We start from the raw sequence: 15,489 nt of genomic DNA, 5'->3' as shown, positions 1-15,489 counted from the left end.
GGACCACAGTCCTGGAAATGTATAGCAACCTATGGCCACTACACTTGTTGCACCACGTGAAGAGGTGGGTGCCGAACGCAGGATCCAGTGCCCATTGCAAACATTACAGGCTGGTCCAACTGATGCACGGTCTGGGTACAGCTACCAAGACGTACACTGAGGGCAACCAATCTAGAAACTACTAGTGAGCCCTGAGGTAATAAGCAGTTGGATTTTGATAGAAGTGTCAATCGAATGTAGCACAGAAAAAAAATGGAGTCCAACGGAGAGGGTCAGGTTATATGAGGGTGCACTAGAGGCAGGGGGTTGGGTTTGGATTGTTGCCAGTAAAACTTTTGCTAATGTTTAATCACCTGAAAGAAGCACCATATAACTCATGGTCTATGACTAAATATCCTGTGTCCCTGAACTATACCGATTAAGATAAAAAGGTTTGCCTTCACTCCTACTTTAATTTATATTTAAGGAACTTTTGTATTCTGCTTTAAAATAGAAGTATGGCCAGAGCCTTTTCTTTTGTGTCACTGGTGTGCACTCTTGTAACCCAGAAACAGTTGCCAGCTTCACAGGAGCTGCTCTGGCCTCTAAAAGGGTCCAAATCATATTGTTGGGATCCACCCAGATGCCTGATCGGCAGCGCACGGCTGTGAGCTGAAGCCAGCTGCTCCTGCTCCCTCCTCACCCTGGCACTACAAGGAGCGCTGGAGGGGCAGAGTGGAGTCACCACTTCCTGCTAAGAGTGGACTGAGAACTGAGTGATCAACAGTCATGTGATCGCTCAGTTCTCGGGCTTAGACCCGGCAGGGGACAACTACAGCATCAGAATGATGGTGTAGCAAGGAGGTAATTAGGTATTTTTGTTTTTCTACATAGCTCAACCGTAATCTTTAACTTAGGAAAACGGTAAAAGGTAAGTGCATTTATCAGTCATTGGCTCTCCCCTTTTTTTTTTTGGAATTACAAATACTTGTAAAACCTCCAGTGCCACAAAGCCTTCTGCCTAAAACAGTCTGTAGACGTGCCTCTAGCTAATGTGAGTTACAGACTGCTGAATTCAGTCTACACTTTGTGACCAATTAGGTTTTGCAAATAAAGGTAGAGGTAAACCTGACTGGGCCTACAAAGCACCTAAACTAACAGGCATCGACACCTTCATTTCCAATCAAGGCTCTTGTCCAGCCAAGTAAAATGACTTATGCATGATTGTGACAAGAACAATGCTTTAATAAAATACCGGCTTGCAACTTAACAGTATAACTGTATTTTACCTTCACAGACTAGCTGTTCACCTGGGAACTCTTCATCAAATCTTGTATTTTTTAACTTTGAAAACTCTGCAATGACTTTTTGGGCCATCTCTGGCTTGAACAGTACTGCCCTGGAAGAATTTAAAACAGATTACAAAAAAAAAAAAATGTACTCATTTATCACTATATCCTAGTACAAGGAGAATTAAAAAAAAACTGTTGCATATACAATACCCAAAAAGAAATTGTGATTTTTTTTGGAAACACCATTTTTATTGCTAAAAAAAATAGCTGATAGCACATGACAATTACAAGTTCCATGAGCGAAGCATTGGTAAACAGAACCTCTTGTGTAAAGATTGAAAAATTGTGAGGAATGTAAAGGCCTGTGTCAATTTGTTTACATCTGATGGTTTTGCATTTTTCGACATGTCTATTGGAAATCAAGGTCTGGATAAAAGCGCACAGATGTGTCCCAAAGGAAATAAGTGAATGGTATATATCAACTGCGATTGGTGGGGAAAAAAACTCACTGCTGTCATGGTAAAAACACATCGGTTTGTGGGAAGTATGAACAGGAGCCAGGCGCTGTGTAGTTTTGTGATAAAAGGAATACACCTTATATGGAGGTGTGCCTTTAATAATTCATATGGTAAAAAATAAATAACCAGCCTGTGGCTTTAAGAAGCCAGGTTCCAAGATGGACGGCCCATCCACTCAGAGGGAAGCAGTGTAGTAGAATACCTGTCAGTGCAGGGACCACGTGTACCCGACGTCCCAGCGTCCTGGATGACGTCACCACAATGTGGAGACACGAAGGGGGGGGGGGGGAGCCGCAGCTTTAGAAGGAAGAGGCCGGTTGCCGGGACAACATGTTTCACGCACATGCGCTTTATTAAGTCTCAAGAGATGGGCCGTCCATCTTGGAACCTGGCTTCTTAAAGCCACAGGCTGGTTATTTATTTTTTACCATATGAATTATAAAAGGCACACCTCCATATAAGGTGTATTACTTTTATCACAAAACTAGACAGCGCCTGGCTCCTGTATACTAATGGAAATCAAAACCACTTGACCTTTTAACCTATGTATGACCTACTTCAACTACAGGTCAAATTTACCTGTCAATTAATTCTGAATTAACCTAACAGCATCACAAAAAAAAATTAAACTGCTGGTTACATACATACATAATAAATATAAATTATATATTATACACAAACACACAAACCCTGTCACCACAGATCTCAAAGGATAAGTTCACCTTTTAACCAAAAGTAATAAATGCACATTTTTGTTTGCAACAGATCGCTGGTGCCATGCAGGTCTCCTCCAAAACTTGTCAATTCATCTGCTTGCCCTTACGGCATTTACTAGACAGTTTATATTCCTTGTGACAACAATGAAAGTAATCCAAAAAAAATAAAATAAATAAACATCCCCTGTGACAGCAATAAACACGACAGGTAATTTTATGGAGTCAGGTGTTTGTATAAAGTTGGAAACTAAAGTATTGGGCCGCTTGGGAGGACACTTAGTGGAGTGAACAAGAACACTTGTTGCAGTAGGACCGATTGTAAACACAGATATGACAGTTCAAATCTATGACCCTTGGTAAATATGCCACCATATATTTCCTCCTAAAAGTTATATAAAATGGCATGTCTTGGGGGGATGCAGGGGTACAGGGATGAGTAACCCCGCCTACCACTCCCATACCCCCTCTGGTATAACATTCGTGTGCCAGAACTCAATCCCTTGCAGGATCCAGTCCTATGGACATCCCATGGGATCCTATCCTATTTACATCAGGTTCTATCCACTGCAGGCGGATTCTAGCTCTGCATAATGAATTTTTCCCTTTCCGATCACATGTTCCTTCGCTATTTAAACTCTGCCATGCCTTGTGAGTTCAGTTCCCAAATTTGTTTTTCTCACTATCTTCCCTATCACTTTTGGAGGTCATTTTAAGTACGGATTCCCCCCTCTATACAATATACTACTTCTGTCCTCTGCAACCAAATTAATATACAGAGTTAAAACTAAGTGGAAGTCGGATTTGGGTATGGTGGAGGATGCAGATTTGGAGGAGATTATATACAATTAAAAAACTGGTATCCCCCACCAGAGTTTGACCACTTGATGTGAATATATATTCTACACAGGGCGTACTTAACTCCAGTCTCTGGCTATAGACCTTCCCATAGCCCATTATGCCTTTTATGTTCTACCACTACTGACATCTTCTGTGCTCTGTGGTTCAAACCTGGATTCAAATTATATGGTTTCACCATGACCATGTGGGCTCTCCTCTGTCCCTACATCCCAAACAATGCCTGTTCGGCCTCCTCACTGGTAATGATGCAGATACATTTTTGACCATATTCTTTTATGAAACACTCTTTAGTGCACAAACAGTGACTGCACGATAACACCACCAAGACCATCAAGGTTGGTGGAAGTGAACTCCACTCTGCCATACAAAAGTAATACAGAGGATGTCCCTCCAAATACAACAACATTTTGGATCGATGGCTAGCACAGCCCAATACATGTGTTTAGGGATGCCATATTTGTACATTTAGAGCTAGGCTTGAGTGTTGAAGTGTCCTAAACTGTTCCACTCTGCAAGTTAGGAATGGCTACAGAGTGGCCCTGCCACCTGAATGCTATGCCACTGTAGTGGCCTATTTTCCAGCAGCCCATGTATGTAACTTTGACCTTTATACCTTGATAACTTCATATGTATCCAAAATGATAGACGTATACATCAGGTTTTGCTACTCCTCAAGGCAGTGTACCTTCCTAGATTTTGTTCCCTTTTTTATCATCCGTTATGAGATTGACTTGTTCTGTTATGTTATCTTATGCTGTGTTTTTACATGACCCCATAAAATAGGATTATTTTGTTACTCACCAAACAATTCCTGTCTCTGATTTAATTGATGGACACAGCTATTCTGATTGTTGACCGTATAGTTATAGCACCACCTACAGACGTAAGACACTAGGCAAATAAAAAAACAAAGCACCGCCTATGGGCAGTCCTAGCTGCTATAGGAAAGCCAGTTAGGTTACAAAGCAGTGTCAGACTACGGTGCTATAGTCACAGGCCCGTATCACTCCTTAATGTTTGCCTAAAGCTTTTTGCTAGTGCCACAGCCTGATCCAGGAGGCCACAGATCTGTGGCCTCAAATTACTGGGAGGGCTCAGAAATGTAAAAGGCAAAAGTCCCCAGGAAGGGCTGGGAGTGAGCAGCATCCCTACCACCACAGTAATCCAAGCCCAGCAAACAGCCAAAGGTGCTGGTGGCAATGCCCACTCTGTAGGCCCCCCTAGCCTCTGGGATCCCAAAGTCACCCAGGAAAGGGGGGTCTATGCAGCTGTGTACCAGTGGGCTGCCATATAGCCAGGGGAGAGATCCAGCCACAAGCGAAGGGAACAGCACACGCAGCCCACTGTCCCACCAGCAACACCTTATGGCACTTAGAACTGAGGGAGCCAGGGGAACAAGGCACTCAACACCACACCAATTCACCCCATAAGGGGGAAAGGGGGTGGGAGACAGACCCTGGAGGACCATCCAGCTCAGGGAGTACGGGCACCCCATGCAAGCCTGGGGAGAGAGGAGGGAGCATCTATTTACTAATCCACTGAGGTTTTGGGTAACACTCCCAAGACAGATCCCTCCTCTCCAGTGAAGTTGGGGTGTTGGGCAGGGTAAGAAAGACAGTCTCCAGCGCCCAGTCATATGTATTCCCGTGAAACGTTTAACTCGCTGGCTGTCCCAGTCCAGGACGGGGTATTGTCACAGCTGACCCAGCACTCATCTAAAGGTCTGCACACACTCGCTGGCCAGACTGGGGTGACCACTGGATCTAGTTTATCCAGCCTGTCACCCAGCCCGGCTGTTGCATTGAAGGAAAAAATCCCAAGAAAAGTGAAAAAGGAAAAATGGCTATGGAACCACAGGTCCCAGCAGGGAAAAAGGTCCTTACTCCTGAAACACTAGGCAGAAAAAACTGGCTTGCCTATAGCAGAGAGGGAGTTTTATACCAGCTATGACTGTCCATAAGCGGTGCTGTGTTCTTTTTCTGCCTAGTGTCCTACTCCTGTAGGTGGTGCTATAACTGATGGTCAAGAATCAGAAGAGCTGTACCCATCAAATGAACGTACAAGAAAATGCTTTTACCATGAAAATGGCATGTCTGATGTGCACTGGTTTAGAGGACTGTATGCACATATTCTAGCTTGCCTGGACAGACTTAAAGAAAGCAAGGGCAAGTGCAATCAGCATGGTCTGTAATTAATATAACAGCATAAGGAAAAGGTTCTGTTTGATGACATTGTGTCTGCCAATCCAAGAAAACTGCTTAGATGTCCAAGAGGAAAAGTCCTTTCTAAATGAAGAGAGGAGCAGAATGGAATTAAGAGTAAAGTTGTGACACGTTATTTGGTAATTGAATACCCAGATATCAATGTTTTTTTGCCCATCTAATTGGAAAATTGGACAGGAGTTTTTGAAGTATTGATTTGGCGAGGGTTAGATTTAGTGCCTACGACTTTAGATAATATGGAAATTTGATCTCCATATAATAAACTGTCGCATTAAGTTTGAAACAAATGTCCACATTGTTCCAAAAATTAAAGCAGTTCATCATCGTATGCTTAAAGGTTATGTTGGTTTTGACCCACCACAACCCCCGTGATGTCCCTGCTGACCCTGATGGATCTTAGCAAAGATTCCAGGGTCAGTATGAAATTAAGTGGCAATAAGGGACAAACCTGCTGGGTACTAATATGGAGGCTACAGTAAATGACGGGGACAAAATCACATTCATTTTGGCATAAGCAGAAGGGCATGAGTAAAGAGCTCCCTCCCAGGATGGCATATGCGGGTCAAGGCCTATAAACTCCAAAGTATGTTGGATGAACTTTCAATCGAACCTGTCGAACGCTTTTTTGGCATCTGTTGATAAAATAAAGGCTTGTCTTGGGTTTAACACAGTCAAGTAAAAATCGGATTATTGCTCATGTTGTACCATCTCAGGCTTCATGGGAGGGTATAAATTTTAGTTGATCACGATGGATTATCTTAGAAATATGGGGAATTATAAGGGTGATCAAAATTTTAACAAAAAGCTTTAGGTAGACATTAAGGAGTGATATGGGCCTAAACCTTTAGCACTGTAGTAGATCTTTACCTTCTTTAGGAAAGACAGCTACAGTCTCTGGTTGTAAAGAGGAGCCTTGAGAAAACATTTGAAGGCTGTTGTAAAATGGGGTTGAATGTTTGAAATGATTTATAATATAAAAATGGTGAAGCCATCTGGTCCCAGAGCTCTGCCTGTATCTTGAACCATCTGAAAGGGAGACCAGCCTGTGTTAAGTCTTGATTGTGGTACTATGGGAGTCTAACTAGGTTCAACAATGGTTTTCGAAGTTAAATTGTATATAGTTTACCACTAAATTTGCTGAATGTGGTGGCAATATATTGTACCATTACAAATTTTGAGCCATCTGTTTTCAGAATATACAGAGCAAACAATTGGGCACCTTGAGATCTGAGGGCATTAGCGAGCGATTTGCCACACTGGTTGCCATATTCACAAGAGATGTTTGCATTTAAAGAGGCCATTGCTCTAAGACCAGATATTGCAGACGTTAGCGAAATAAGTGAAATAAGAGTCGATAAGCTATAACGGTTAGTTACTGTTTGCATTTGTGTAAAATTTCCACATGATGAATCTGGTACGTGGGTCGAACATTAGCTGTGTTATTTTTTTCTTTGTCTTTTAAATTTAATTCACACCCCTCTCAAGTTTGTTTGTGTATTTCATTTGTAAGTGTGTCCACTATGACCAGGGCCTGAAGTAAGGACTAAAATGCCAGTGTCAAGGGGGGGATGGATATTTAAGCAGGCTTCTTAAAGTTCAGAAGGCTTTCAAAAAGTTGCAGCATTTGGCCAGTACTAAATTCTAACCATTGGAAGTGTTCACATGATTTCCCTCAACAGCCCAGAATATGTAAACAAAGTGGCCATTATGCAGGGGTGCAAACAATTCAATGTAAGCATTTAAAAAAAAATATCACCTGTCTTTATTCCATAGTTTTGTACATTTCAAAACAATTTTTTTTAAGTGCTTTATTATAGAATACCCACATTCCCATACACTTATCCCACCATTACAGGCAATGGGACAGCAAATATGGCTGTTGGAGCAGGGGGATTTTTAGGTTAATCGTTTAGAGTGCAACTTGAGGCCTTAATATGGTACTTAAAAGGTTAAAAAAGGTACATTCTAGTAAGTGCAACTACTGACTGCGTTATCCGAACTACACAGCACATTTACTTAAATACAGCTTACACCTGAGAAGTTTAGGTTCTTTTTCTTATTTAGAATTCATAGTTACCTATGTGGGTGCAGCATTGGTCCGATGCAGCGTCTCTCCCCTGCTGGCTCTGACTGAGACCTGAGCGATCAAAGACCGCTGATCACTCAGTTCTCAGTGAACGGTGAGCAGAGAGCTGGTGACTGTCAGTAACAGGTTCTCTGCTCTGTCTCTCCAGCGCTCACTGGAACACTGGGCTGTGGAGGGGGCGGGATTGGCTGGGTCAAGCAGAAGAATGGAGCTGAACAGTGCGGTAGTGGCTTCACTTGAATTTAATGGCTTTGTGAATACTGGATGGAACGGATTCTCTTCAGCTTTTACAAGCTAGGATCAAACCATGCTGATTTGTACAGGCATTTCTTTTTGTTTGTTTTAAACCTCTAGATGGTTAATATTTTAAAAAAAGATATGATCAGAGTATTAAAAGATGAATTATATCTGACTTAATTCCTGGTAAATTGAACAGAGCTAAACATACCTGCGAAACTGCTGTCGGGATACCTCATCACCATAGAAAAAACACACTGTACATAATTTGTTCAACTGATAATACGGCTCTTGATTTCTTGCATTGTAGGATATTGTAACTATCTATTTAAAGCAAAATACAAATAAAAAACACAAAGTGATTATAGAAAAATACAGACAAGCTTCATCAGAAATTGTATAAAGCTACAAAACAACTTTTTCCACAGATGTTTTCTTTGAGTAATTTATAAAAGCTATTACCAGCATCTCCCCTGTTCGCTGTCAAATTATTTGACCTGGTCTATTTCTCCACCATTTTTTTTAACAATGTCTAAAAAGGATTTTTTTCCTCTATTTTACAAAAATGTAAATTGACAAAATGTCAAAGATTTTTTCCTTCCACATTATTGCAAACTGAACACATATGGAAAGGTATGGCTGAAGAAAAAACATCTGGAAAAAAGTTGCAAAATAAATCCTTTTTTTAGTATTTAATATAGGATAAAGGTTTTCGAACACAATAAGGGCTGGCTAAAAAGGCAACACAACAAAGGATGATTTACAGATACTTTTGGATACAATCTCATACTGAGCCCTGTGTTAAGGGTACAAGTCACTGCTGTGTGGACTCATTCCAGTTCAATAAACAATGGACCCAGGGGTGGACTGACAACTCATTGGCCCCCCCGGGCAATAGGGGATCATGGGGTCCCTGTGTTCTTGCCCAAACTCAAAAAAGCCTATGAAAAAGGTACCAGGGGCATCTCATGGGGCCCCCTACTGACCCCAGGCCCTCGGCAGTGCCCGAGTTTCCAAATGGTCAGTTCGCCCCTGAATGGGCCTCTTTCAGCTGACGTGAAAATTATGCTTATTGGAAACACCTCCTTCACCTTTTGGCTGAATGCTACATACAGTAAATATCAATATTTCATATTTACCTGACAAAAATTGGACTTTTGTACTGTACAATCCTTTTCAGAGTTCACTGAAGGACATAGCTTCAATTCTTCACAGATGGTGTGATGCCACCACATTCAGGAGCAGGACGCTAGGTGAAACTTAAGCTAAAAACACACTTAAGGAGTGTTCCTCTGGTGGTGGCCAAACCCTCCATCGGCAGTACAGGATTCAGTTAGTAGCCAGCAGTACCAGGACAATAATACAGAGACAGTCAAAAATTGTTGATTGAAGAACACAGCTTCACCTCTTCACAGATGGGATGTTCCAAAATAATGCCAAAAAGACAGACTAAAGAGTAGGGCCCACAACAAAACCAGGAACTTATTATAGGTGGAACTCCACCTGCAAGATTTTCCAGCCAAAGATGGCATCAGCCAAGGTAGCTACATCAACCTTGAAAAACTTGGTTACTTGGTCATCAGTTCACCTGTTTACTGTCTTGCAAACCTGAACAATCAGAAGCAGAGTGATTAAAAGTCCATAACACGCTAAGCACCCTGGTAGCACAGTAACTGGAAACAGAACCTTGCGTCCTGGAAGAGTGTAGGCCTGGATTGCCATTTCACAAATCCATCTGGATAAGGTGGAAGACGAGGCAAACTGAACTTGTCTAGGACCCTCCGGAATGATGAACAAAGCATCAGACATCCGAACAGATGCTGTGGCAGAGAGATAGACTAACAGCCCTGACCATACCCTGGCAATGGAGAGATGATTCTCTTGGATGAGTGGGATGTGGACACAAGGAAGGTAAGACTATATCCTCATTAAGGTGAAAAGCCAACACGACCATAAGTAGAAAATACAGCCTAGGGCAAAGAACCACTTTGTCCTTATGCAACACCAAAAAGGGCAGCATAGGTGAAAGAGCTGGAAGTAAACATGCAAGCCATAAGCATAGTTAAAAACCAGCAGCAGGGGACAGACCCTTGTCCAGTTGTGAAAACTGCAGATTGTTACTTCCAAAAACTCTGCAGAATGTTGCTCTTGTGCCCCATAAGCTCCAGTGCAAACGTGAAGAACCAGCTTCTCTCATAAGTGAGTTATCACAGTGCCACTTCACATGCCCCATCATGTAACACACTCACCAGATACCACGACCCCTTAAATGAATAAGGTCTCATTGTGCTGAGTACTTCCAAAACACCATCTCCTCAGGCACCTCTGGTCCACTTTCCCAATTCTCCCCTTCTTTCAGGTCCAAACCGCCAACAAAAAGGCATAAAAAGGATCCATAGAACTTTTTATTAATTTACGTCATTGCAATATCTTGTGAGTGCAGCACATGGTGGGACATATGGAGTGGCACTTTGATAATTCTTATGTGAGAAGCTAGTTCTTCACCTTTTTCACGGTTTGCACTGGCGCTTATGGGACACTAGCAATATTCTGCAGTTTATGGAAGCAAAAATCAACAGTTTTCACAGCTAGATAATTTTTGTATAGAGACTGAGGATACTGTTTTATGTTATTTTAATAAAGTATAAAATGAACACAAACTGTACAGGTTTTAACACATTTATTAGTCAAATTAGAAAAAAGAAAGTTGGTTTTAATGCTCATAAACACTTCTGTCCGAAATGTGAGTGAGCCAGGGATCCACAAACAAAAGACAACGTTCCCCCATCTTGAGGTGTTGGCACACCCGCATGCGAAAGTGGACTCCTCAGCTGGTTTGGGGTTCTTGGATTGCCAAGAATTTTTGATGGCGGTGGAGGGCCTGGTGGCTTTGACCTTACAGTAGGAGCCCTGGTCATAAAAAAAATTTTTTCAGCAGAAAAGGATAGTTCCGCATTGCAACGAGAGTCCTTAGGCTTCCAAGCGTGAGAAAAGAAAGTGCTCCTGTCCCCCTGTGATATTCTTGATTATGCCAGACGTGCTGAAAAGGTGGTCACCTGTGAATGGCATTTCTTTAAGCACCTTCTTAGTCTAGTTAGCCATCTAGTTAGTCTAGTTAAGCCAGAGGAGACTCCGTAAGACTACTGCAGAGGTGGTCATGTGAAAGACCATCTTACGGTTGCATTACACAAGTACTGGAGCCCCTGTACTAACTGATCCCCTAAGTCAACATAAGTTGGTGAGACCCACTCAGTAGCCAACCCTTGGTGTAGTAACTCGGCCCACTCGGTCAGGGTTGGGGAAAACTTTGCAGAGGCCAAGACTGAGATGGATCAGAACCCCAGAAGCTGCATAAAGTGAGCAAGCCGTGCTCTCCAACTTCTTGGCCAAGGGATCCTGAAAAGGGGCTTCCTCAGAAGAAATAATGGTAGCCTAGTTAAGGTGGGGAATGAGTGGGTCCATCACAGGAGAGTACCCCACTTGCTTTCTTAAAGGGCTAGCAGACAGGTAACTTCAAGAGAAGTAAAAATGGCTTGGCCGGGCATGCCCAGGGTTTGTAGATGAAATAATCAAAAAAAGATTAAACGGAAAAACTTTAGATGATCTCTTCTTCTTGTGAGTCCCATAAGGGACTTGAGTCTGTAGTCATGGTCTGGGAATCCTCCATCTTCAGGGTTTCTTGGGCCACCGTAATGAAATGAGATACCTATTCGTTCTCATGTGCCAACTTAGCAGCCAGCACTATCTGAGGAGGTGGGATGTGCTGCAGGAGACTATGAGGTTAGGGATAGAGTAGTTCTGCATCCAACTAGTTAGACGCCACATGTCATCACATGCCTGATAAAGGTGTCCTGTGAGACTCCGAAGCGTTGCCTTGCAGGAACTATATATATCTTAAACAGTGAAGCGCTAAATTAAATAAATAAATAAATACATATATTAGGTGCCGTCAGTGAATATAAGTGCTATAGTGTAATAATTCCTTGTAAATCACTGGAACATGCCAACCAATGGTGTATATAACTGGAAACAAAACTGAATACTTAATATATCAGTGAGAAATGCTAAATAGATATATAAATAAATATAAACACACCAGTGATGAATAATCTAATACCTCCGATAAAAACTTCTTCTCATTCACAGAAGAATATAAATAAATAAAAAGGTGCTCATTAAGTGAACAAATGATCACAAACTCAAAAAGTGAACAAGTGTATAAAAAACTTTTCTACGTGCATATACCAAAAATGTATATACATATAACATATATATAAATAAATAAAGTCCATGCAGGTGTAGCTTGTGAAAAAACGTGGTCTTCACTTCTAGTGCGCACACACACACAAATCCTCAAATGGCAGCAGTGCCTGCTCACCTCCCCGCACTGACCCTCAAGGGGCCAAAAGGCTACTTAATCTCCTATATGGCCAATCTTTCTCCTTCGGTAGCTCAGCAGGGGATCACAGGGTCTCCACTTCTCCTCCACTGATCATGTGTGCAGCACCACGGCAACAGCACATCAAACAGAGGTCAAGATGGCAGCTTCCTTGGCCTCCATAGATCCTCAGGAACACTCCTCCTGTGTCTGTGAATGGAATTTCCAGGATCCAAGATGGCTGACCGGCAACTTCCTGTTACTCAACACGTCTTGACGTCAAGTGACGTCAAGACGTGTTGAGTAACAGGAAGTTGCCGGTCAGCCATCTTGGATCCTGGAAATTCCATTCACAGACACAGGAGGAGTGTTCCTGAGGATCTATGGAGGCCAAGGAAGCTGCCATCTTGACCTCTGTTTGATGTGCTGTTGCCGTGGTGCTGCACATATGATCAGTGGAGGAGAAGTGGAGACCCTGTGATCCCCTGCTGAGCTACCGAAGGAGAAAGATTGGCCATAGAGGAGATTAAGTAGCCTTTTGGCCCCTTGAGGGTCAGTGCGGGGAGGTGAGCAGGCACTGCTGCCATTTGAGGATTTGTGTGTGTGTGCGCACTAGAAGTGAAGACCACGTTTTTTCACAAACTACACCTGCATGGACTTTATTTATTTATATATATGTTATATGTATATACATTTTTGGTATATGCACGTAGAAAAGTTTTTTTATACACTTGTTCACTTTTTGAGTTTGTGATCATTTGTTCACTTAATGAGCACCTTTTTATTTATTTATATTCTTCTGTGAATGAGAAGAAGTTTTTATCGGAGGTATTAGATTATTCATCACTGGTGTGTTTATATTTATTTATATATCTATTTAGCATTTCTCACTGATATATTAAGTATTCAGTTTTGTTTCCAGTTATATACACCATTGGTTGGCATGTTCCAGTGATTTACAAGGAATTATTACACTATAGCACTTATATTCACTGACGGCACCTAATATATGTATTTATTTATTTATTTAATTTAGCGCTTCACTGTTTAAGATATATATTATTGGTTACTGAATGGTTAAGTTTTAAGTGACAGCAGCTGTTTCAGATAGGGATTGTGCCTATATTGAGCGCAGGAGGATACTCTAATACTGTCTTGCAGGAACTATGAGATCATTCATTAAAAGTTTTGAACCCGTATTGGTGATCCTCGGTGTGCTGGTGACATTCTCCCTTGATAAAGCTGAATTCCAAAAAGCAAAAAGGGGAAGCTCTGCTTGTTTGCTCCCTCCACTGCCACATTTGGCACCTTTTCTCGGGGGGGGGGCGACGGTACCTGGGTTTGAAGGCTACCCACTCCCACTTCTGGCTGAAATTGCTGCGACGAGCTGAGACAGAAATTTTGTCCCCCTCTTTCCCCAAGTCTTCTGGGGCACTTCACAGGTCTCAGAAGACTACAGGACCATTCATCAAGACTTCACTTCCAGTTCCCCTTACTTGCAATGCCGACACCGGGAACCCAGAGGCTAGTGAAGAACTAAGAACTAGCCTGAGTGAGGACGGTCCTGGACAGGTAAGTGTCCTTATAGTAATAGTCAGTCGCTACAGTATTTGTAGCTGCTGACTTGATATTTTGGTGAAAGCCTAGAGTTCCTCTTTAAGGTGGTGGCATCAAACCATCCGTGAAGAAGTGAAGCTGTGTCCTTCGATGAACAATGGCGAAAGTAAAGAAAAAATGTAACAATATAAAATTACTTTTAATCTATCTGAAATTGACAAAACACGGTACATTCTCTTCATCCTGGCTACACATCCACTGGATCACAAAATAAATTTGTATATTATTGGCAAATATTTGCTTAATCAATGCAGAATACTTTGATAACTAGCGATCATCTGTAAAATAACATGCTCATGAACAGATTGCTGTATAATGTTGGTGCCCAAGCATACCTTAGCTGACAATTCCCACCTCAAGACTATCACTACTTTCTCAAGCAGCTGTTCTAGTAGTGTCTTACAACCCCAAGAGATTTCTTATAGAGCACAGCTCAACTTATCCATTAGCTTTACCTCTCGTGATGCTTCTTTCAGAACAAATTTGTCTGGAGTAACAAAAACCACATTTGGATCCATAACGACATTGTTTTCTACATTAATAAAACAGACCGCTTTAACATAAGCAGCTCTGGAGCCTGTGTTCCTGACAGAGAAGCTAGCTTTGCTTATTCTACCAGGCAATACACCATTTATGGTCAACATGCAGCTGTCTGACAACTTTTTCACATCTTCAAGTATTACATTGCTTGTGCCACCATAGCCGGAGAGTGGAATCTAAAAAAAAAAAAAAAAAAAAAAAAGAAAGAATTATTCCAAGGCTACCGAGCCAGATTTAAGGTTTTTATAAACCCTAAACTTGAAAAACAATCCATTCAGTTTAAAAATAGAAATGAATGGCAAAACATTCGTGTACAGATATAAAAACATTTTTTGATCACATTCCTGAAAAGAGCGAGGGGAGCAGAAACAGCATCACACTGAACTTCCCAGTGAAAGGATGTGCATGGGGAGGGGTGGAATGTGTGGTCAGCAGAAGTCTGATCATTGGAGAAGAGTGGGCTGAGTTCCCAGCACAGCTAAAGAGCTCATCATGGTGTGTTCTCCTGCTTAAGTGTGGTAAATGTTTAAAGGGAGAGCAGAGGGGCTGGCAGGATACCAGTGATTTCACACAAAGAAGCAATACAAAGAGAAACGGATACTTTTTCATACAAGTACATGGTACAGCAGGCATATAATCAGGAATAAGATATGTTGGGTTTACATACGCTTAAATATACAGGGGTTGGGCAAAAATATGGAAACACTACATTATTTGCAGGTGTGAAAGTGGCAACATGTTTCACGTCGAAAGTGGAAGTGATGTAACATTCTTTTGCTTCCGCTGTGTGATGAGACACCTAGCCAACAGGTGGGAGACCTCACTTTAGTCATTCGCTGTGTGCGCTGCTAGTAATACGGACTCATGCCAAAGCTTACAGAGTTTCAAAGGTGGCAAATTGTTGGTGCCTGCTTAGCGTCCTCTATGACGGAAAACATGGTCTAATCAGCATAAGCGAGATCGACTTGATCAACTTGACTGAAAAAGACAAAGAAAAAAAATGGACAGGATTGTGACCTGAAATGAGAAAACTGCTGAAAAATGAC

The 15,489-nt window shown here is 41.9% G+C and overlaps 1 protein-coding gene across 2 annotated transcripts in view; it reads right to left on the bottom strand.

Annotated features, from left to right (window-relative positions):
- The window catches only part of CEP192 (centrosomal protein 192), a 317,843-nt gene that overhangs the window by 64,760 nt on the left and 237,594 nt on the right, over window positions 1-15,489 (bottom strand). For both annotated transcript variants that reach the window (XM_089671050.1, XM_089671051.1), the window contains exons 34-36: window positions 14,359-14,619; window positions 8,120-8,232; window positions 1,269-1,378 (exon numbers count right to left, since the gene is read on the bottom strand). In XM_089671050.1, coding sequence (XP_089527176.1) covers window positions 1,269-1,378; window positions 8,120-8,232; window positions 14,359-14,619 — 484 coding nt within the window. The remainder of the gene's footprint in view (window positions 1-1,268; window positions 1,379-8,119; window positions 8,233-14,358; window positions 14,620-15,489) is intronic.

Source organism: Staurois parvus, unplaced genomic scaffold (assembly GCF_062004578.1).
Source record: "Staurois parvus isolate SC_StPar_1 unplaced genomic scaffold, SC_StPar_1.0 ptg000097l, whole genome shotgun sequence".
Classification (NCBI taxonomy): Eukaryota; Metazoa; Chordata; class Amphibia; order Anura; family Ranidae; genus Staurois; species Staurois parvus.
This window is presented reverse-complemented; position numbering and strand designations above follow the sequence as displayed.